Below are 22864 nucleotides of genomic sequence, written 5' to 3'. Positions count from 1 at the left end.
AGCATGACGTCAGCTCCTTGCAGCCTCCACCTCCCTGGTTCAAGCAATTCTCCTGCATCAGTACCCCTCCCCTCTGGCCCCCGCCAAGCAGCTGGGATTACAGGTGTGCACCACCACACCCAGCTTATTTTTGTATTTTTAGTAGAGATGGGGTCTCACCATGTTGGCCAGGCTGACCTTAGGTCGTCTGCCTACCTCAGCTTCCCAAAGTGCTGGGGTTACAGGAATGAGCCATCCACCATGCCCAGCCTTGTTTACATTTTGAATTAAGTGACCGGGTGGAGGCATTCCATCCTGCAGCACTCTCAGCCTCAGGACGAGGAGGAATGGGAAGAGAGGGAGCTGGGAGGAGAAAGTGAACAGGATCGGAGATTCTGTGTTTCTCAACACAACATCTTCCCTCAGCTTTGCAAAGGGAAGAGCTGGATTTGAATCCTGGCCCATCCAACTTCTGGCCAGGAGTTGTTGAGAAGATTACCCACAACCTCACAGAAACTTGGTTTCCTCAGCTAAAAATTAATATAATAAAATCTCCTTACCTTAAGCTTTGCAAAGGCTCAAGGAAGTATAAATTGCTTCTCAGTAGTTACTAGGCAGTTATCATTATGTAAAGTACAGCTCCCACTTTGAGCAGAGGGCATAGACCAGTAGATGCTATTCTGAATAACCCACTCCAGCAAGGCTCCAACGGAAGGAAGTAATTATACAGTATTAGATTTGAATGTAAGTCCTCTCTGGCCCTAGGGTCCTTTTCTACCAGAAATGTGCATCTTCTAAAACAGTGCCATATGTTGGAGGAGAATGGGAACAAATAAGTGTAGTTGCCAGTGCATTTGGATCATTCGAGGAGTGTTTTCAATTTTTTAGTAGAAAAAATGCTAATAAGCTTAGAAAATGTCCCCATTCTTCTAGGCCTCAAAGCATACTGAAGTCATCATTTGTTACATATTTACTAAGCATCTACTCTGCGTCAGACATTGTGCTAGGGAAGATAGACATGGCCCCTTCCCTCAACGATACCTCGATGTTGATTTATACTTTAAACAAAGAGTTACACAAATAAGTATACAATCCAAATGGTGATCAGTGCTATGAAGGAGGAAGTCAGGATGTATGAGGGCCTGAAATATAGAAAACTATGTGAGCTTTACCTTTCTGAGATAACTCTCCCTACTCCTCCATGCAGGAAAAGGATTTCTTGTGAAAAGCAATGGTAGAAAAGCAATCCAAGGAAGCAAAATGAAAGCCAGCGTGAGTTAGAAAGGAGCGGCAGGTATATGATGTTCTGGATTGGACTCTCCTTCATTCCTCGTCAATGAAGTGGCTCAGGAGCCAGTGTTTATTTTGCTGACTAATTGGCTTTTGAGCCACGAAGTAGTGTCCTCCTCAGACTTATGACTCTTTCCCAAGTGAAGACTTGGGTGGCTTAAGCATCATGGATATTAGCAGGCGGGAATGAAGAGGGTCCACTTGAAGTATAAGAGTCAGCACCAAGGCCCGTGGATCTCATGGAAGATGGCGGCACAATCTGTGTCTGGCGTTATCAGAAGCGTCTTCACGTGCACAGTCTCAGGGGCACCAGGTAGAGAATTTTGGTCTCGATTCGGAAAAGAGAAAGAGCCCGTGGTTGCTGAGACAGTAGAAGAGGTGAAAAAGGAGCCTATCCCAGCGTGTCTACCCTTACAAAGCCGAGCATAGCATACGCACCACCTGAAGATCTGCAGAACCGTTTGAAATCTTATGTTGAAGTTTTTGGTTCATCTCCTCCTAGACGTTGACATCTCCCTGGAAGATGGTCATCTAAAGTTCAATCTCTTGGAATATTTAGCTGATGGTTGGGTCATATAGTCCCTAACTCCAGACTCTACCAGATGCGCAGGATTAGAGATGTTCTTGATTTCCATAATATCCCTATTCAAGATAGATCTAAATTTAATGAACTCAGTGCCAGTAATCTGCCCCCTAGTTTGAAAATCACTTGGAGTTACTAAGCAATTTGGAAGAGAAACACATTGCAATCATTTTTTTTTTTCTCTGAGCAAGGGGGCTGCTTATTAGACCTTTTCATACTTTACCGTGTGAAATACTACCAGAACTGTTCTCTAAACCCACTTTTTCTGTAGAGGAATGTATCATCTCTTTTCTTTTCTCTCTCTCATATTATAAATGGACAAATAACAGGACTTTCTATTTTCATATTTGCTGAAACCATTTTTTAAATGAAATTAGGTCATTAATAATTTATGAAAAATTCTGAGAGGACACTGCCATTAACTTGGGTTTAAGACAGGAGGACACTGCAAGTTTACACCCTTCGTAGGCATAAAGTAGCAGTTGCAAGAAAATATATGTTCATCCTGTTGGGACTCATATCTAAGCTAGAGTTTTTATTATGCATTGCACATATACAAATAAACTTGTATTAGATAGATACCTAAAAAAGAAACGTAAATTTATGTTGTGTATTACTGACCGTTCTAGATTAATTTCTTTTGGAATTAAAGTAGGTCTGTTAAAGTGAAAAACAACAACAAACAAACAAAACAAGAATCAGGACCAAGAAGCCCCTGGACACAACCAAACCTAGGAAAACTGGGCCTGGGTTTGCCACCTTGCCCAACCTCCAAGTTACATGGAGCAGAAAAGTGGCGCAGAGAAAGCATGGCCCACTGCAATTGCAGAGCTATCTGTATTTGGCCAAAGACAGCTCTGAATTGTTTCTAAGATCCTGAACATGGAGCCCCTCTTGGAGCTGTCCTTTCTTCCTCTGCCTTATTCAGAAAGTTGAGAGGGGACACCTTAAAGCTGATCCCCAGTATGACTCTGCTCCAGCAGCTTCAGCAAGGGGATGGGGCCTGATTTCACAGGGCGGCTCAACTCGGAGACTCAGTTTGCAGTGCATGCTGGCCCCAAGCCTTTTCACTATGTGCTTAATTTTTGGTAACATTGGTTTGCTTTTCAACTGATAGTATTGGTCAAATTGTTGTGGCTACTTGAGGAATGCATCTTACCATTGCCTCAGAGCTCTCCCCTGTAACAAAAGAAACCAACACCCAAGCTCCATGCTAGTTTTTATATCTCCTCTCTTTCTTTTTCTTTTTTGAAACAAGGCTTTGCTCTGTTGCCCAGGCTAGGGTGCAGTGACATGATCATGGCTTACTGCAGTCTTGACCTCCCGGGATCAGGCAACCCTCTCACCTCAGCCTCCCAAGTAGCTGGGACTACAGATGCACACTGCCATGCCTAGCTAATTTTTTGTACTTTCAGTAAAGACTGGGTTTTGTCATGTTGCTCAGGCTAGTCTCGAACTCCTGTGCTCAAGTGATCTTCCCTCCTTTGTCTCCCAAAGTGCTGGGATTACAGGTGTGAGCCACTGCACTTGACCTGCCCCATTTTCCCTTGATCCATATCTCAGACAGGAATCTTTATTTCTCACTCTCCAGATCATTCTGTAGGCACCATACTAAATTGGCACCAATCCCAAATTTAGACTTTAATTCATCTTGGCCTTTAGGAGAGCAAAGTTACAGTGGTAAGTTATGCTCCTTCGCTTACCAAATCTCTTAGTTGGTATTTATTCCCCAGTGGTTACACACAACACAGTGGAGGCAGTAGAAATGGTGAAATCCTATCTTTTAAGAAAGAAAAAATAGGCAGTTTTCTCATGGGGAGGATTTTTGTTTTTCAAATGGGTGTTTGAACTGTAATGATTTCATGGCATCTGTGTAATGGTTTTGTTTCTTTGTTTTACAGAAACAAACAGTCGTTGCTGTCAAAAAAGAGGTAATTAGTCTTCCACTTCCAGTGAAGAATGGTTTTAAATCTTCTAACTAACAGATTATATGTACTTTGTTTTAGGCTCTGCACTTGGTAATGAAATGAAAACCATGTGCAATGTTCAAACAATTATTTCCAAATTCACAGACAGCGCAGAATGACAAAGCATCTTTTGTAAGCTCTGGCTGGGGCTGATGCTGACACTCAGGGCATGAAAAACCCCTCGAAGGCACAGAGCTGAGGGGTGGCCAGAGAGGATTGTGGACACCAATGATTCAGGCTGCAGAGACTCTACATCCCCAGACTGGCTCCTGCGCCTATCATTACAGGGCCAGAGCCTACCCAAGGTGGCCAACTGCCTATTTTGGCAAATCTTATATCTGGGGCCCAACACAGAGTCCTGGGAAGCATTGGCCATTGAGGTGGGATGTGTGGTTAGCTTTCTGAACGTGAAGGAAAGTGGCTGAGGAGGGGATAACTTGATTTGGCCAGTGCCGCAGAATCATGATGTTGAAGGATGTCACCTGTGGTGGGGACCACTCTCTGCTTCTGTCAGCCAGAGGCATGTGAGGGGAAAGCCAAGTGTCTATCCCCGTGTCTCAGTTTAATGCTCCTTAGAATTTTTTTTTTTTTCTGCTAATGCTTTTTCCCAGACCAATACGTAATGGATGAAGAAGGCCACTGATTTGAAGACTGGGGTCATCTATCTACTCTGGGGCTGGCTTTGGGCACAGAACAGGGTGCAGCTCTGGGTAAAACGGCTTCTGGGTTTGAAGGCCGTGTGTAGTGATGATGAAGGGCGGAGGAGCTGAACACCTTCTGATAACTGTGTCTCTTCCAGATCATGTATTACCAACAGGCCTTGATGAGGTCCACAGTGAAGTCTTCCGTGTCCCTGGGAGGGTATGTCCCTGACTTGTTGATCTTGCTAAAGTCAGAGTAATAGGTAGACAAGAGGAGAACTTCTGCTTTAAGGCAAACTTGACAAGTACTGGGCTGACAGACTGAAGATTCCGCCGAACAGCGAGGGACAAAACCAGTCTCTTGGGGGCTTAGTTCCTAGTTCTTCTCTCAGAACAAGCCTCCGGGTCTCATCTTGGGTTAGGCAGAATCAAGGGTAGGTGAGCCTCTAGCAAAGACTGTCATGTTTCTTGGAATCCACTAATGTGTGGATAGGGACGTTGGAAAGAGTTGGAAGTCCGTGGACTGAAGATCCTATGAGGATCCAAGATAGCCTGGGTTCCTGCCGAATTACCATTCAGCAGGTAATTACCATTAGGTAAATACCATTACCTGATGAATTACCCATTCCAATTCATCAGGGGTGTGCAGGTCATGTTTGCTGCTTCCGTGTACTACCAAATGTCCATTGTTAATCTTTGATTTAAAATCCCATTAGGCTAAATTGGACATTTATGTCTGATTTATTGAACCTTCTGGCTACCTTGACCTAACCCTCCATGGGACATCATCTGGGTGACAAAAAAGAGCTTAGTGCCTCCCACATGCAAGCAGTTATTCCTTTAGAATGTGGAATTTATTTTAGGACCACATTACTAACTCTGGGATTTTCCTGCATGCATGAAAATAAACTCGGCTTATTCCTGGGAGGCATGACGTGGCTAATTATGTATTCTGACTGTGTAAGACTCAAGTCATAGTACTGATTGGGACTGAAGATGCTGTGTGTTGTTATTTTAGTGCCTTCCTTCAATACGGGTAAGGGTTGGGCTCTCATAAAAATGTTTTACATCTTCGTAAGTCCCCAGTTTACAAAAATGCCACCTGCCTGAGAAAACATGCCCTGACCCCACCCACATTTCAGTGACTCTGTTGCTGCTGAGCCCTGATCCCAGCTGAGGAGGGCACCTGGGTATCCAGGGGCACTCGCTTTGGGTTATCATCATCATCATTATTCTATGATAAGCTCAAAACCATTTACTTCAATGTTCTACAAACCCAGTTTTATGAAACCAAACAGAAGAAAATTGAAGGAGACCCAAGGATACTTCTTAGACCCACTTTCCAATTTTTATTTGTCTTAGGATCTTATTACCGTAATTTTGACATCATTAGTGTTTTGACCTGTGAACCAGTTTTGTTTGTTTGTTTATTTTTTTGTTTTTGGTTTTGGTTTTGGTTTTTTCCCCTCCAGCGTCTCTACTGGTAAAGGTCGGGGCCGGGAGTGGTGGCTGATGTGTGTAATCCCAGCACTTTGGGAGGCCCAGGTGGGTGGATCACCTGAGGTCAGGAGTTTGAGACCAGCCTGGCCAACATGGTGAAACCCATCTCTGCGAAAAATACAAAAATTAGCCGGGCATGGTAATGTGTGCCTGTAGTCCCAGCTACTCTGGAGGCTGAGGCACAAGAATTGCTTGAACCTGGGAGGAGGAGGCTGCAGTGAGCTGAGATCGTGCCACCGCACTTCAGCCTGGGACAGAGGAAGACCCCGTCTCAAAAAAAAAAAAAAAGGTCTGATTGTCAACTAGAGAGTCTTGGGAGAGAAGACACCAGGGGGCTTGAGTTCTGCATATAATTGCAAACCCAGTGCTTGTCTCTAGGACACCACTGGTTTATCTCTAAGGGGTGGATCCTATTTTGCCCAAATCTCATGACTAAGGGCCGACTTCAGAGCAGGTGCATTTCACATTCACTGTGGACACAATTCCCCACCTATGGGGAGGAGGCACAGCAGGTTTTCAATACCCAGACAGCCGGAAATGCATTGACTCAGACAGTCTGACTCAACTCAAGGGAATTAGCTCTTTTTTAGAAAAGTTTTTAAAATTGGCACATAATTATACATATTTAGGTGGTACATAGTGATGTTTCAATATATACAATGTATAGTGATCAGATCAGGGTAATTAGCACATCCATCACCTCAAACATTTATCATTTGTTTGTGTTGGGAGCATTCAGTATCTTCTTTTCTGGCTATTTGAAAATATGTAAAGTAGAACAGACATCACTACAGACTGGGAAGGGTGAAGGAGGGGAGATAGGAGGGATTTGTTAAAGGATGAAAAATTAGGCCAGGAGTGGTGGCTCATGCCTGTAATCTCACCGAGCACTTTGGGAGGCTGAGGTGGACCTGGAGCCCAAGAGTGTGAGACCAGCCTGGGCAACTTGGCAAAATCCTGTCTCTACCAAAAATACAAAAAAATTAGCCAGACATGGTGGTACATGTCTGTGGTCCCAGCTACTCAGGAGGCTGAGGTGGGAGAATCACTTGAGCCTAGGAGGTGGAGGCTGCAGTGAGCCAAGACTGTGCCACTGCACTTCAGCTTGGCTGTCTCAAAAAAGAAGGAAAGAAAGAAATAGGTACAGAGGAATGACAAAGGGACTGGATGGAAGACAATGTTTCATTTCACAAGTGGAATCAGGACTGATTTGTCAAATACCTGCCAATCCCAAGGATTACTGGATTTGAGCAAGTTTCTCTTTCTTTCTTTTCTTTTTTTTTCCTTCCTTCCTTCTTTTCTTCCTTCCTTCCTTCCTTCCTTCCTTCCTTCCTTCCTTCCTTTCTTTCTTTCTTTCTTTCTTTCTTTCTTTCTTTCTTTCTTTCTTTCTTTCTTTCTTTCTCTCTCTCTCTCTTTCTCTCTCTCTCTCTCTCTCTTTCTTTCTCTTTCCTTCTCTTTCTTTTCTTTCTGTCTCCTTCCTTCCTTCATTTCTTTTCTTTCTTTCATGGAGTCTCACTATTTCCAGGCTGGAATGCAGTGGTGCAATCTCAGCTCACTGCAACCTCCACCTCCCTGGTTCAAGTGATTCTTCTGCCTCAGCCTCCAGAGCAGCTGGGACTACAGCCACAAGCCAGCAAGCCCAGCTACTTTTGTATTTTTAGTAGAGACAGGGTTTCATCATGTTGGCCACGATGGCCTTGATCTCCTGATTTTGTGATCCTCCCACCTCGACCTCCCAAAGTGCTGGTATTACAGGTGTGAGCCACCGTGGCTGGCCGATCCAAGCAAGTTTCTAAGATGACAGTAATAACTATGTCACCAAATTGATATAGGGAAAGAGGACAGGCTGGTCAGTTGACCTGTGTATTGATTTCGTCGCTTGGGTGTCGAGCTTCTAGGAAATTGTTTTCTGTTTGCTTTTCAGGATTGTGAAATACAGCGAGCAGTTCTCATCCAATGATGCCATCATGTCAGGCTGCCTTCCCAGCAACCCCTGGATCACCGATGACACCCAGTTCTGGGACTTAAATGCTAAACTGTATGTATTTTATATAGTGGTGTTTTTAAAAAACAGTTTTTGAGTTACAATTCACATGCTATAAAATTCACCATTCAAGGCATATAGTTCAATGGTTTTTATTCTAGTCATAGAGCTACAATCAATTTTAAAACATGTTCATTACACAAAAAAGAGACCCGGGACTCCTCCAGCCTTAGGCAACTATGAATCTACTTTCTCTCTTTACGGATTTGTCTAACTGGACATTTCCTATCAATGGCATTAATTGGAATCAGAGGAGTGACAGACAGACTGGATGGAAGGCAATGTTTCATTTCACAAGTAGAATAGGAACTGATTTTCTCAAATACCTTCTGCCTCAGCCTCCCGAATAGCTGAAACTATAGGTACTCACCGCCATGCCCGGCTAATTTTTGTATTTTTGGTAGAGATGAGGTTTCACCATATTGGCCAGAATGGTCTCAATCTCTTGACCTCGTAATCTGCCCGCCTCAGCCTCCCAAAGTGCCGGGATCACAGGCGCGAGCCACCGCGCCCAGCCACCTTGTGTCATTCGTATGCCTTTGCATCCTCATAGCTTAGCTCCCATGAAAGTGAGAAATCTTGTTCTTAATGGTTTAGATATTAGAGCAGTATTACAATTACTGGGGAAGCTTAAGAAAAACACCAATGTTCAGGCCTCATTCTCCCAAACCTCTTATTTAATTGGCCTGGGTTGCTCTCTCACCGCTATGGGTGTTTTTTGAAAGCTCTGCTGATTTTCACAAGCAGCCAGGATTCTTAGGCTGGTTTAGAGCATTGATTCCCAGTGTGGTCCCTGGACCAGCAGCATCCGCAGCACCAGGGAACCTGTTCTTGGGCCCCACCTACTCCTACTGAATCAGAAACTCTGGGGTTGGGACCCAGCAATCTGTTTCAATGCATCTTTCAGGTGATTCTGATGGAAGTTTGCAAACCACTCATCATCACAGCTCAGCTTCCTGCTAATTATGTGAGCCTGGGCAAGGATTTAACCTCTGAGCCTCAGTTTTCTTGACAATAAAACAGGATAGTAATACTCAACGCATAGTGTTCTTTTAAGGATTCAATGGTATGTGTGTAACACACAGTACCTCGCATAGGACAATGGTCTGTGAATGGCAGCTTCTGTTATCGGTTTTCTTATTGTTTTTACGCTTGTTCTTATGGAAAGTGTAAAACTTGCTTGGCATGCTTTACCTTGGATCCCGTAGACATGAATTGTGCCTAGTTCTGGTCCTACCTGCTACAATCGTGGGAAACATGGTGTGATGGACTTGAAACCTTAGTTTCAAAAGGACTATGTTAGGTTTAGGTGAATTCCGTAAGGGATAGCAAAGAACCAAGTCTTTTTCTTATTCTCTGGAATATCAGATCTCTGCCAGCTGGGCTCAAATGCCCTACCTGGGATCAGGGAAATCTTTCCAAACAAGGAAGCAAAGAAGGATTTGCATCTTAGAGGAAGATGCAAATTGCAAGGATGGCAAATAGGTCTACTCCAAGGCACGTGGCCTGAGGCAGGTACAGGAGGAGCCACCAGCTTCTACCAGAAGCCAGGGTGTGCCATGGTAGACAGACAGCTGTCGTGGGTGATAGGCACCCAGCAGGTGGCAATGATTGCAGCACCCATCACCAATGCTGCTCCAGAATTCTCTCCTGGTCCAGGTGGAAGCTTGACCTTCTGCTGGCCAGGCACCAGGCTGTTATCAGGCTTTGGAAGAGGCATTTGGATTCATTTGTCCTTAAGGCAAAGAGAGCAGGACCTGAGCGTGGCTCCCCACAGTGGGCATCCTCCTCACCTCTGGATGGTCATGCCTTTGATGTGAGCCCCAGGGGACTTGTCTGCAGTGGCATCTTCCTAGCAAGTAATTACTTGGCTGGTGTGTTATGAAGGGGTTTGGAGGAAGAGGAAGAGGAGGACTGCATTGAGCCCTAGGCCGTGAGACTGAAGCCCCTCACCCCAGCCCAGGCCAGCGCCTGGCACAACCCCTACCTGTCTGGTGCATTTACAAATTGTCCTTGCAGGGTGGAAATCCCAACCAAGATGCGAGTGGAGCGATGGGCCTTCAACTTCAGCGAACTGATCCGAGACCCCAAAGGTCGACAGAGCTTCCAGTACTTCCTCAAGAAAGAATTCAGTGGTGGGTCTTGGTTTAAAAAAAATGAAAATAACTTACTTTTAGAAACAGCCCTTTAATGTCTCGCCTAGGGTTTGGGGAATTTCTCAGCAGATGTTTTCAGAGCTTTGCTTATGCCCTTAAACATGCACTTCCTTTCACAGCTTTCAGAATGGAACCTGAGCCCAAGACCTGTTTTTTTCCATAGACTCAAAGAGGCCCCACCATCTGGGGGAAGATTGCACCTGCTCACAGAATCCACATTAGGATTCCTCAATTTCTGAGGGCTCCATCCATCCTGGATGCCCCCACTGTCCCCCAAGGAGCCCCAGATTCTTCCAGCCTCTAAGTATAATAAACCTGGAGGAAGGGAGACAGGCAGGCTTTCCCTTTCTTGCTCTTTTTGTCCCCCAGCCTGATTTTCTTTTTTCCTTTATTTTTTTTTTTGGTACAGGGTCTTGCTGTGTCACCCAGACTGGCATGCAGTGGGGTCATCTCAGCTCACTGCAACCTCCATCTCCTGGGTTAAAGCAATTCTCCTGCCTCAGCCTCCCAAGTAGCTGGTATTACAGGCACCTGCTACCATACCTGGCTAATTGTTTTGTATTTTTAGTAGAGATGGGGTTTCACCATGTTGGCCAGGCTAGTCTCAAACTCCTGACCTCAGGTGATCTGCCTGCCTCAGCCTCCCAAAGTGCTAGGATTACAGGCATTAGCCACTGCGCCTGGCTTCCTGATTTTCTTTAGCTCAGTGGTTCTACACATTCAGTCTGCCTGGGGATATTTTAAAACATGTTTTCCTGGATCTCATCCCTAAAGTTGCTTTTAAATTGATGGGGGTTGGAATCCCCGAAGGTTTGGAAGCTCCCAGATGATTCCAATGTGTGGTGATTGACAGCCACCACCTTAGCTCCTGGTCTGATTTCTTTAGGGCCTTAGAAGGGTGTGGATTTTAGTGGGATGGGCAGGGCCACGTTTTATGTCCCGTCTCTGGATGTCACCTCATGGGGGCCATTTGTGGCTCATTTTTTACTGAGACAGAATCTCACTCTGTTGCCCAGGTCGAAGTGCAGTGACACGATCTCAGCTTACTGCAACCTTCACATCCAAGGTTCAAGTGATTCTCCTCCCTCAGCCTCCCAGCCAAGTAGCTGGAACTACAGGTGTCCGCCACCACACCCGGCTAATTTTTATAATTTTAGTAGAGACAGGGTTTTGTCATGTTGGCCAGGCTAGTCTCAAACTCCTGACCTCAAGTGATCCACCTGCCTCGGTCTCTCAAAGTTTTAGGATTACACCACACCTGGCCTGAGGCTTCTTAAATATACTGCACTTCCCAGAGAAGCATCCAGGAAAACCACAAGGCCATATCAGAACCAGGCTCTGCATTCGCCACTTTCATTGAAATATTTACCTTTATGGGATTCTTCGACTTCCTTGCTCAGTCCCCAGCATTAGCACTTGAGCACTTTGCACTCAGCTGCTTACTACCCAAGACCCACTTGCTGTGGCACTGCTCCAGAAACAAATCCTTCTGGACATGCTTTTAGCCTGGCTGGCTGCCGGATGCAGAACATTACCTGATAATATGGATTGTTGATAATCCATCTCCCTAATCAAGTCTAATTGCCACCATAGAATAAAACCCAGAAAAGGTGGAAGGGCTGGAGAATAAGTGGTTATAGTGCCATCTAGTGGCGAAACGACAGCATACACCAACATACACCCTGAGTTTCTCTCCCCCATGCATTCCTTACTGAGAATCCAGTGAAAATATTTCCCTGCATTATTTAAACCATATTATTAGCGATCTCTTCATGAGATTCCTAAGGTTTTAAGTATAAACAGGGCAGATAAATCATCAGTTTTCTCTTTTTTAAAAAATCGTGAAATTGAAATATTATTTGCATGTCATAAAATTTGCTTTTTTAAAGTGTACAATTCAGGTGTTTTTAGTGAATTCATTAAATTGTGCAATGATCATCACTAATTCCAGGACATTTTTGCCACACTAAAAAGAAACTCTACTCGTTAGAAGTCATAGGCTATTCTTCCCACTCCTGCACCCCAGCCCTTGGCAACCACAAATCTACTTTCTACCCCTATGGATTTGCCTCTTCAAGACATTTCATATAAATGAAATCATGCAATATGTGACATTTTGTCTTCTTTCACTTAGCATAATGTTTTCAAAGCTTGTCCATGTTTCAGCATATAACAGTACTTCATTCCTTTTTAACGACTGTATAATATTTCCTTCATTTCTTTTTAATGGTCCCATAATATTTCCTTGTTTGTATGTACCACATTTTGCTTATCTATTCATAAGTTAATGGACATTTGGGTTGCTTTGACTTTTTAGTTATTATGAATAATGCTGCTGTGAACTTTTTTGTACACGTTTTTGTGTGCCCATTTAATATTTTTGTGGGAAAATATATGTGACATAAATTTTACTATATTAACCATTTTTTTTTTTTTTGAGATGGAGTCTTGCTCTGTTGCCCAGGCTGGAGTGCAGTGGTGCAATCTTGGCTCACTGCAACCTCTGCCTCCCGAGTTCAAAGCAATTCTCCTGCCTCAGCCTCCCAAGTAGCTGGGACTATAGGTGCCTACAACCACATCCAGCTAATTTTTGTATTTTTTGTGGAGGCGGGGTTTCACCATGTTGGCCAGGCTGGTCTGGAACTCCTGACCTTAGGTAATCTGACCTTAGGTGGACCTTAAGTGACCACCACACCCAGACCATTTTAACCATATTTAAGTGCACATACATAATTTGGTGACAGTAAGCACATTCACATTATTGCTCAACCATCTCCCCCGTTCCTCTCCAGAGCTTTTTTCATCTTCCCGAACTGAAACTCTGTTGCCATTAAACACTGACTCTCCCCCCGCCCCCCGCCCCGCCTCCATCCCGGCACCTGGCAACCACCCTTCTGATTTCTGCTTCCATGAATTTGACTGCTTTATGGACCTCATATGAGTGGAATCATGCAGTATTTGTCCTTTTGTGACTGCTTATGTCACGTAGCCTGATGTCCTCAAGGTATGTCCACGTTATAGCATGTGTCGAAATCTCCTTCCTTTTAAGGTGAAATGAGGTTCCCTGGCCGTCCGCATCATGTTTTGTTCATTTCTCCATCGAAGGACATTTGAGTGCTTTCCACTTTTTGCCTATCATGAATAATTGCTTATTTAATTTTACTAAGCAATTAACTGTCTTTTGCGATGGGCAAGATGGTTTACATGGCACTTGTTGTCAGGTCAATTACATTTTCATTAGGAGCATCTCTGGTCTGTGATCTCAGTCCAAAGAACACCCTAAAGTTCATGCTGAAGAGGAAGAACCTCTATAGAGCTACAGGACAAATGCCAACTAGTTTAGAATTGGGCAGCCTTTTCAAATATGAAACACCCAGTCGACCCTCGACCCACACTGGTTTGAACTGCACAAGACCACTTTTAGGTGGTTTTTTTCTTGGGGGGATTTGCAACAACTTGAAAATCTTGCAGATGAACTGCATAGCCTAGAAATAGAAAAAAGTTATGAGAACGTATTGTGAATCCATAAAATATAGTTACATATCCATTTATGTGTCCATTGACCGTTTATATTGTTAGTAAGGTCTCTAGTAAACAGTAGGCTATTTGTAGTTAAGTTTTTGGATTTTCCAATGCGTGGGGGTCTGTGCCCTAACCCCTTACTTATTCAAGGGTCAACTGAAGTAAGAAAGGAGAGGAGAGGATTTTTTTTTTTGAGATGGAGTCTCGCTCTGTCACCAGGCTGGAGGGCAGTGGTGTTTACTGCAACCTCTGCCTCTTGGGTTCAAGCAGTTTACCTGCCTCAGCCTCCTAAGTAGCTGGGACTACAGATATGCACCACCACGCCCAGCTAATTTTGTATTTTTAGTAGAGGTGGGGTTTCACCATGTTGGGCAGGATGGTCTCGATCTCTTGACTTTGTGATCCACCTGCTTTGGCCTCCCAAAGTACTGGGATTACAGATGTGACCCACCACGCCCAGCCAAGAGGAGAAGAGTATGTTGTTCATCTCCCCACACTGTGACTGACACTCCATGATTTACACACACACACACACACACACACACACACACACACACACACTTGCTCTTCTGTTGGTATAATTGTCTTTATTTTCCCAGGCAAAAATTGCCACCTGGGACCACTGTATGAACATATGCATGGTGCCTCTGGGCGCTGTAGGTCAATAAACTTTGAATTGGAGAGAAATGAAGGATTTGGGGGAACCTGGCTTTTCTTTCTGGCCTAATTCCCTCTGGCTCAGGTGATGCTCCGTTCAGTCCTGCTCCCAGCCAGACCTTCTCTGAGAGTCAGTCCACCGGCACTGCCTCTTGAACAGCTTCTCTGTAAGAACCGTTGGCCTGGAATATGCCTGGTGAGGGACTGCATATGATGGGGTCCCTAAGCACAGCAAACAAAGGAGCCAGAACTCATGCAAAGTCATTCAGCAGGAGCAAAGGAGGGAGGTCTTTGTGAAGAAAACCCTGCTGTAGAGCACGTGTGTATAAGGCTCTTCATGTGTGAGCTTGTTCAAGCAATATTTGCTACAGCCAAATTCTAGAATAAAAAAGAGCATGACAGCCTCCGGGAGTGATATGGGCTCTGGTCTGTGTATTGTTGGAGGAAAGCAAGCCGCTACAGTGTGAATACATTGCTGTAAACATGGTGGGTGGTAATCTCGCTTATTTCTAAGACCACATATTGAGCAATTACTAAGTTCCCAGTGTTCTTTCAGGCCCTGGAAGTGAAGCTGTGGCTCCTTTCCCCAAGGAGTGTTTTAGTCCAGCATCACGACGTGCAATGGATTGTTTTGTGGCAGGAAAGGTGCTCACGGAGCTGGGAAATGGAATCCATCCTGGCTAACTCATTGCTTTTATTTCCTCTTTTCTTCTCCCAACTTATTTCCCGCCCGGCTGTCATCCATGTGGACTTCTCATCATACAGGAGAGAACCTGGGATTCTGGGAAGCCTGTGAGGATCTGAAGTATGGAGATCAGTCCAAGGTCAAGGAGAAAGCAGAGGAGATTTACAAGTGAGGATCAGCCAGGGTGCTGGAAAGCCTTTCCCTGGACCTCTGAGAACCACGCTGTTGCTCTTGAGGTGGAGATAGGGTGAGAGGCCCACAGCCTGGTGGCCAGCTGGGCCCTGGTCAGATTGGTTCACTGTGCTTGCCATGCTATAAATGCCTCCCCACTGCTTTGGGAGGTCCAGGGGTTCCCTGAAGAAAGCCTGGTGAGACGTGCAGTGCGAGTCCCCTGTTCCTATGGGAATGTGTCTAGGGGTTAAGAAAGCAAGCTGGGCCAGGCGCGGTGGCTTACACCTGTAATCCCAGCACTTTAGGAGGCCGGGGCGGGCGGATCAAAAGGTCAAGAAATTAAGACCATCCTGGCCAACATAGTGAAACCCTGTCTCTACTAAAAATACAAAAAGTAGCTGGGCGTGGTGGCACACGCCTATAATCCCAGCTACTCAGGAGGCCGAGGAAGGAGACTCGCTTGAACCTGGAAGGCGGAGGTTGTAGTGAGTCGAGATTGCGCCACTGTGCTCCAGCTTGGTGACAGAGTAAGATCCTGTCTCAAAAAAAAGAGCTGTCCTGAATTACAATACAAAGTGCTCTGTCTTTGACTAAGCCTTCTTAGGTGTCCTGAGGGGTGTGTGTGTGTGTGTGAGAGAGAGAGAGAGAAGAGGTAAGATGGGAAAGCCTATTCCTCAAGCTCCCTTGGAGACATGAGGACCACAGGGGAAGGGAACTCCCCCCACATGTCTGGGACAGTGAACCCAGCTTGGGGTACAAACATGGGTGAGCACATCTCATTCCTGACATCACAGCTCTAGTCCCCACTTGCTCCGAGTAGCAATAAGTCCATTCCTCTCCAGGCCCATTTCTCCTCCAAATTGTACAGGAGCCAAGGGTTCCAAGTTAAAAGGGCCAGTCCTGCTTTCAATGGCCAGGTGGAGAGAGAGTTGAAGGTGTGATAAGGACACGAAGGTTGCTGAAAGCCACACTCCCCCTGCCTAACTCTCCTCCTCCTGTTGACCCCCGGCTGCTCCTGTCATGCTGTGATCCCATCTCCGTGGGTCCTTTCATCTGCATTGGCTGCAGTAGGCATGAGTCCTGGGTACTCAGGGCCCAGCATTTTTAGTTCATACTCTCATGCTTAGCTGTGTTCCCCAAAGCCCAAGCACCACACTGGGCTGGAACCAGCCCTTTGCAGCCACCAGACTGTGGTGCTGAATTTTGGGCAGCTGGCCAGACAGCCCCTCCCTCTGAGGACTTAGCCTTTGGACCCTGGATGTCCTTCCTGCAAATGAACTCAGGTTGCATCACCCCGGTGCCCCGGTTTCCAGAGAGGTACCAGTAGCATTGAAGAGAAGAGCTTGAAGTCTTTCTTCTTATGCTTAGAGGTTCATGCACTCTCTTGCAAATTTGCCCAGCTCCTCCCACAGGGAGGGGATCCATACTCTGAGAGAAATGTGGGTGTGGGTGGGGTGCAGTGGGGAGGACTGTCGGTCCAGGAAAGTTCCATGGCATTCTTCCCAGAACAATGGGTGCCTGACTGCCTTCCACAAAGTGACACACACACAACTCCTGATTCCAAAAATCTGCTTCAGGAAGCCTGCTGCCTCTGCCATTAGCTCTGTCTCCTTCTTCCCCAGGTTCCCCAGTTATGTAGATCTCAGTTTGAATTCCAAAATTTTAATGTACATTTTAGAAAGGTGGGAAAATATTCATGTGAGTATTTCTAATCCAGCAACAGCTCAGAATTGGAAATATTGAGAGAGCTCTGCATCTCCACATCCCAGGTAGAGCTGCAGGGCTCAGGAAGTGTGGCCAAGTTGGGTCTAAGTGGGGGCCTTGGCTTGTCTGTCCAGGGGGTCAGACCTCTGGGTTCTGGGACCATGGGCTGCCTCTCGACACAGCATGTGAGATTCATTACAAAGCACATCTGGGTTGGGGCAGGGAGATCAGAGACGCCCAGAACACCTGTTTGAAGGTGTCTTAGCCTGGTTCCAGATTGGCCCTGGAATCCTGGGGCAGAAGGAGGCGGAAGATGTGAAGTTACAGGCTGCGTTCCTCACCCTCATGGCAAGGGCCTAACCCAACCCGGGCTTACCCCAGCCCCTTCTTTCTCTCTCTCCTGGAGGGTGGAAACACCAAAGTTAAATATCCACATTCCCAATACTGGATGTTTCTTGCTTCGAGGAAAAGTAGCTTGACAGCCTCCTCAAAAGTTCACGCTCTTTAGTGTCTCCGAAAAAAATCTACCACCCTCACCCTGGGTAACCTGGGTCATGTCAGTCCTTCCCTCCCAGGCAGCTGTGAGCTTTTCATTAACCGACTTAATTTAGTCACTTTTACTAATATCTCCCTCCCACCCCAGGCTGTTCCTGGCCCCGGGGGCGAGGCGCTGGATCAACATAGATGGCAAAACCATGGACATCACCGTGAAGGGGCTGAAGCACCCCCACCGCTATGTGCTGGATGCCGCACAAACCCACATTTACATGCTCATGAAGAAGGTAGGTGGGTCCGTGCTGAGGATATGGGGTCCAGATAGGCCTTCCCTCCCTAGGTACCTGGAAAATTCTTTAGATATAGGAAAAGGGGAGATGATATGTGGATAGCACTCTGCCGGCTGTGGGATGCAGCTAGGCATGGGGGCTCATGTCTCTAATCCCAGCACTTTGGGAAGCTGAGGCGGAGGATTGCTTGAGCCCAGGAGTTTGAAACCAGCGTGGACAACACAGCGAGACCCTGTCTGTATTTAAAAAAAAGAAAAAGAAAACAGAATTGTCAACTGTCTCTTCCACTTGTCCACTGGGGTGGACTTGCCTCGAACCCCTCACCCGTGGGCCTAGAGGGACTCCTGTAGACTCCTGTAGAAGCTGCGTGCATCCTTATCGGCCTCACTCTGTGTATATCAGGTAGCCTGTATCATATAACATATATTATATAATCCACATCATATAACCAATATCACATAGCCTACATCATGTAATCTATCTCATATAACCTATATTACATAATCTATATCATATACTGGCAGGTAGACAGGTAAGAATAATGGCATTAGTAATGGTAACATTATGGTAATAGCTATCATTCATTGAGGGCTTAGAAGGTGCAGTTGCTGTGCAAAACACTGAACTTTATGCTCAATGACAATCCACAGGTGAGGCTTTGTTGCACCAGATCAAGTGGCTTGGTCAAGGTCTCACCAAAGATGCGGCTGGGATTCACATCCAGGCCTGCCTGGGTTTCAAGGCCGAGCTCTTAGTTTCTGCTGTAGAGTGATGGCAATTCTCACCGCTCTAGCCCTAAACAAAAATTACACATGGAGGCATAGTATCTAGAGGAGACAAGTTTGTGTGTGTGTGTGATTGTAATAAGACTCTGTGAGAATTCAGATAGCCCTCTGAATTATTAACAACATGTAAATGTGGTGGAAGTTAAAAAAAAAATACATGAAGGGGACCTGAGAGAAAAATTAATCATTTTCTTAAGAAACTAGAGTTGGAGGCTGAGGGATAGCCTTAAAGAAGTTGTCTAGTTAGGCTCTTTTTTGGTGCCATCCTTGACAAGACTTTCTTTGGATACTTCAACTTCTCATTATGGCAATGTAAGTCTATATGATAGAGATTATGTAATATAGGCTATCTGGTATAGGCTATGTGATATAGGTTATATGAGATAGATTATGTGATATAGGTTATATGATAGAGGTTATGTGATATAGACCATCTGATATGGATTATGTGATATAGGTTATATGAGATAGATTATGTGATATAGCTTATGTGATATAGGTTATGTGATAGAGGTTATGTGATATAGACCATCTGATATAGATTATGTGATGTAGGTTATATGAGACAGATTATGTGATGTAGCTTATGTGATATAGGTTATATGATAGAGGTTATGTGATATAGACCATCTGATAGAGGTTATGTGATATAGGCTATTTGATATAGGTTATATGATATAGGTCATATGAGTTAGATTACATGATATAGGTTACATGATGTGGGTTATATGATATAGGTTATGTGATATAGGCTATATGAGATACAGTATATGATATAGATTATGTGCTATAGGTTATAGGAGATAGATTATAGAATATAGGTTATATGACATAGAATATGTGATATAGGTTTATGAGATAGATTACGTGATATTGGTTATGTGATATGGGTTATGTGATATCAGTTATGTGATATAGGTTATATAATATAGGTTATGTGATATAGGGTATCTGATAGAGGTTATATGACAGATTATATGATATATGTTATGTAAGATAGAGTATGTGATACGGGTTATATGAGATAGAGTATATATGGTTATGTGATATATGTTATGTGATGTAGGTTATATCATGTAGGTGATGCATACAGGATTTTGTGAATGGTAAATGCTTATTAGCTTTCCTGATTTATATTTCTTCTATTTAGTCTTTTATCATATTATTTTAAAATATTTTTAATTTGTTTTTAAAACTTGCAATAATTTAGAATTGTCACCAAGCCAGATTAGCCATTTTCATCATTTTTTTAAATCAGTGGAGTATCTCCGTGTTTTTGTTACTAGAAGATTCACAGCAGGGTTTCTTTAATAATAATCCTCTTTAATGTATTTTAAAATGTTTTAGTTTTTAAAAATATAGTTTTCATACAGCCTTTTAGGGGATGCCCAGGGAGGCCAGCTACTAGCCAGAATGGAACAGTCATAGGCAACTTTAAAAAGAATAGCATGTATACCCACTAGACTTCTATATTTCATTACAGCCATATTTTATGGCGATACATTCAACGTATTCCGGTGGCTCCATGATCCCTCTTCCTAGACTCTATCCTAGTTCTCATAACTTTTACTGCTGCCACTTAGTCTTTAGAATAGTGCCATTTCGATAAATGTTAAAAATATTCTTAATCCCTGATTGGTTGCAGTGGGCTTTGTCCCATATTGGGTATGACTGGAGTTTTCAGCCGGCTTGGAAGTAACAAGCATTCATGGAGCTTCTCTGAAATTGCCCAGGGTCCCAGTAAACATCCCCATAATTGGACTCTAAGCGTTGATTGGTTTTGTTTTTGCTTTGGTATTGTCTTGCCTTTATACCCAAAACACAGGGCAGAAAGGGATGTCAGTGGGCTTGAAGTGGGCTCCATACTCCTGGCTGCTCATCTTACTTGGAAGAAAGTCTTGGAGGGAAGAGGTCATGTGTCCTCTTGTTTCATGCTGGCTTCACTGAACCACTCCAAGGTGGCTCTTAGTGTGTAGGGTTACAGACTGTAGTTCTCAAACTTAAAAATGCAGCAGAATTACCTGGAGACTGTTCAGGCTCAGGGTGACTCACTCCCAGAGTTTCCCATCAGGAGGGCTGGGGCAGGCCTGAGAAGTTCCCAGGTGAAATTGATGCTTCTGGGTGGGGGAGCCACATATGAGAACCACTGCTCTCAACACCTCCCCGAACACCTTTTCCCCAAAGAGACAAATTCTTATAACTATTCCATTCTACTGCCAAGGGAGGCTTGAAAATGGCAAGGGTATTGGTTTGATTTGACCCTTTCTCTCTCATAATCACTGCTGTTTTCTTGTGCCCACTAGGATTCTTATGCTCGCTATTTAAAATCTCCAATCTATAAGGAGATGCTGGCCAAAGCTATTGAACCTCAGGAAACCACCAAGAAAAGGCAAGTGGAATTATCTGTAATTGCTAGCTGCCTGCTGTTTAGTTTACAGAGAAGTGAGGCTCTCTTTCAGCCAAATGGCTATTATGGAGATATTTGCTTGATGAAAATATTGGGGACTGGGAAGTATTGCTCAGGGAATGAGTGCCTCATTTGCTTCTTAATGCCCTGAGATCACTCTAGCAAGATTTCCTTAGTAATTACCACCAGTAAGTTTTGTTTCCCTAATGCTGGCTTGAAAGAGTTTGGATGATCAGACCAATAATTACCCTTATCACAAATGGAAGCATCTCCTTGGTTTTTTAACTGCTACATGTTAGCTCCAAACTGATGTATGGTAATTAATTAAACTGCATCCTTGTATTTAAATTGTTCTAAGACCTTAGAAAGAATAGCAGATTGCATCCCAAGAGAAAATGCTCAATGGAGGGGAAACGCACAGTAACACCCTAGGTATTCTTGCTGCCTCTGGGGACTGCGCTTTAGAAATCCATTAACTCATTTATTCTCACTTTTCTCACTGGAGATGTGGATAATCTCATCTGCTAGAGCCGTTGGGACAATGGACGAAATAATGTTCTGAGGGACAGATTGAACTCTTTTGGGGGGAGTTCAATCTACAAGGATTGAAGATTCAAAATAGTAATCGAATAGCAGCTTGAACAAAAACCGTGAGGCTTTGCAGAGGTTTTCCCGCCGGCAATCATGTGTCCTGTTCCCCTACAGTGAGTGACCATTCCCCTGTTTGCCGGGTCAACCCATACTGGGCTCCTTTCCAGCATCTTCCATCATTTCCAAAGGGGGATGGCTAGACCAGAGCCTTTATCAAAGGAGAAAAACCAAACCAAACCAAACAAAAACTTGGTTTCATTCTTGAGGATAATGGCCCTGTTATGAAAAGGAGAGAAAGAAGGTCTTTGCGGTGCTATTCTTCTAGGTTTACCAAGTAAGGAAGGGAGTTCAGTGTCTCTGGGGACTTAAAAGCTTCCACTTTAAGCCAGAAAAAAGGACCATAATAGCTCCAGAAGTTCTGCTGGAAAGTAATGAGGGGAAAGAAGAGGAGTCTCGTACCTTTCTCTCCAGATATTTTAGAAGTTGGGGCACACATGAGAATTCTCACTCACTCTGTCTCTGCTAACAATACAAATACTATTGTGAGTATTACATGTGGATGCATCCGTCAAGTGTGAAGGCTGGTCTGTGTGCATTCCAGGACTGCAGTGGGTGTAAATTTGTTCCCTGATCCCAGGCATCAGGCGACGTATTGAAACTTAATTTTTCCATGACAAGTTACACTTAGTGCCAAGCCTTCCCCTTGGCAGAACGGGTGAGAGATCCAATATCAATATCAGCCTTTACTTCCTGGTAGGGGAGCCATCCTTCTCCCTAAGATGGATATAAGAGTTCAAGGGGCTTTTGCAGTCCAGAACTCTGGAGTAGGTTACAGGTCTTTATCATTGCTGCTGAAGTTCTTAGCTCCAAGCCTGCATGGGCCCTCAAAGGCAGGTGGCTCCACTGCTCACTGCCTGCTGCATCACTTGGATACCTAGAGCTTGGTCCTGGCCCCTAAGGCCATGGTAGGGAGAGTTTGGTTCCAGGAATCCATGTTTGGCTTTGAAGAAGGTTCTGGCATGTGTCAAGATACTATGCATGCCCACCACCCTCTTCAGGCCCCTTCCCTCTCTCCCTGTTCACTGAGGCCCAACTATCTTGGATAGTCCAGCTATTTTCTTCCTTCCCAGAACCATGGCTTTTGAAAACAAATGCTTCAGCCAGGCGTGGTGACTTACACCTATAATCCCAGCCAAGGCAGGTGGATTAGTTGAGGTCAGGAGTTTGAGACCAGCCTGGCCAACATGGTGAAACCCCGTCTCTACTAAAAATAAAAAAATTAGCCATGTGTGGTGGTACACACCAGTAGTCCCAGCTACTTGGGTGTCTGAACCTGGGAGATGGAGGTTGCAGTGAGCCAAAGTTGCATCACTGCACTCCGGCCTGGGTGATAGAGT

General features: G+C 44.7%; 1 protein-coding gene and 1 pseudogene across 3 annotated transcripts in view; both read left to right on the top strand.

The window, feature by feature from the left end:
• RGS9 (regulator of G protein signaling 9) overlaps positions 1 to 22864 on the top strand; it is a 95717-nt gene that overhangs the window by 54014 nt on the left and 18839 nt on the right. For both annotated transcript variants that reach the window (XM_017497333.1, XM_017497332.1), the window contains exons 10-16: positions 3754 to 3783; positions 4619 to 4680; positions 7885 to 7998; positions 10024 to 10139; positions 15105 to 15192; positions 17543 to 17681; positions 20773 to 20858. In XM_017497333.1, coding sequence (XP_017352822.1) covers positions 3754 to 3783; positions 4619 to 4680; positions 7885 to 7998; positions 10024 to 10139; positions 15105 to 15192; positions 17543 to 17681; positions 20773 to 20858 — 635 coding nt within the window. The remainder of the gene's footprint in view (positions 1 to 3753; positions 3784 to 4618; positions 4681 to 7884; positions 7999 to 10023; positions 10140 to 15104; positions 15193 to 17542; positions 17682 to 20772; positions 20859 to 22864) is intronic.
• On the top strand, positions 206 to 2520 carry LOC108281657 (annotated as a pseudogene). The gene has a single exon (XR_001816060.2). The product of XR_001816060.2 is annotated as a 39S ribosomal protein L50, mitochondrial-like (transcript).

This window comes from Cebus imitator, unplaced genomic scaffold (genome assembly GCF_001604975.1).
Source record: "Cebus imitator isolate Cc_AM_T3 unplaced genomic scaffold, Cebus_imitator-1.0 Scaffold229, whole genome shotgun sequence".
NCBI lineage: Eukaryota > Metazoa > Chordata > Mammalia > Primates > Cebidae > Cebus > Cebus imitator.
The sequence above is the reverse complement of the archived record's forward strand: the minus strand, read 5'-3'. Positions and strand labels throughout refer to the sequence as shown.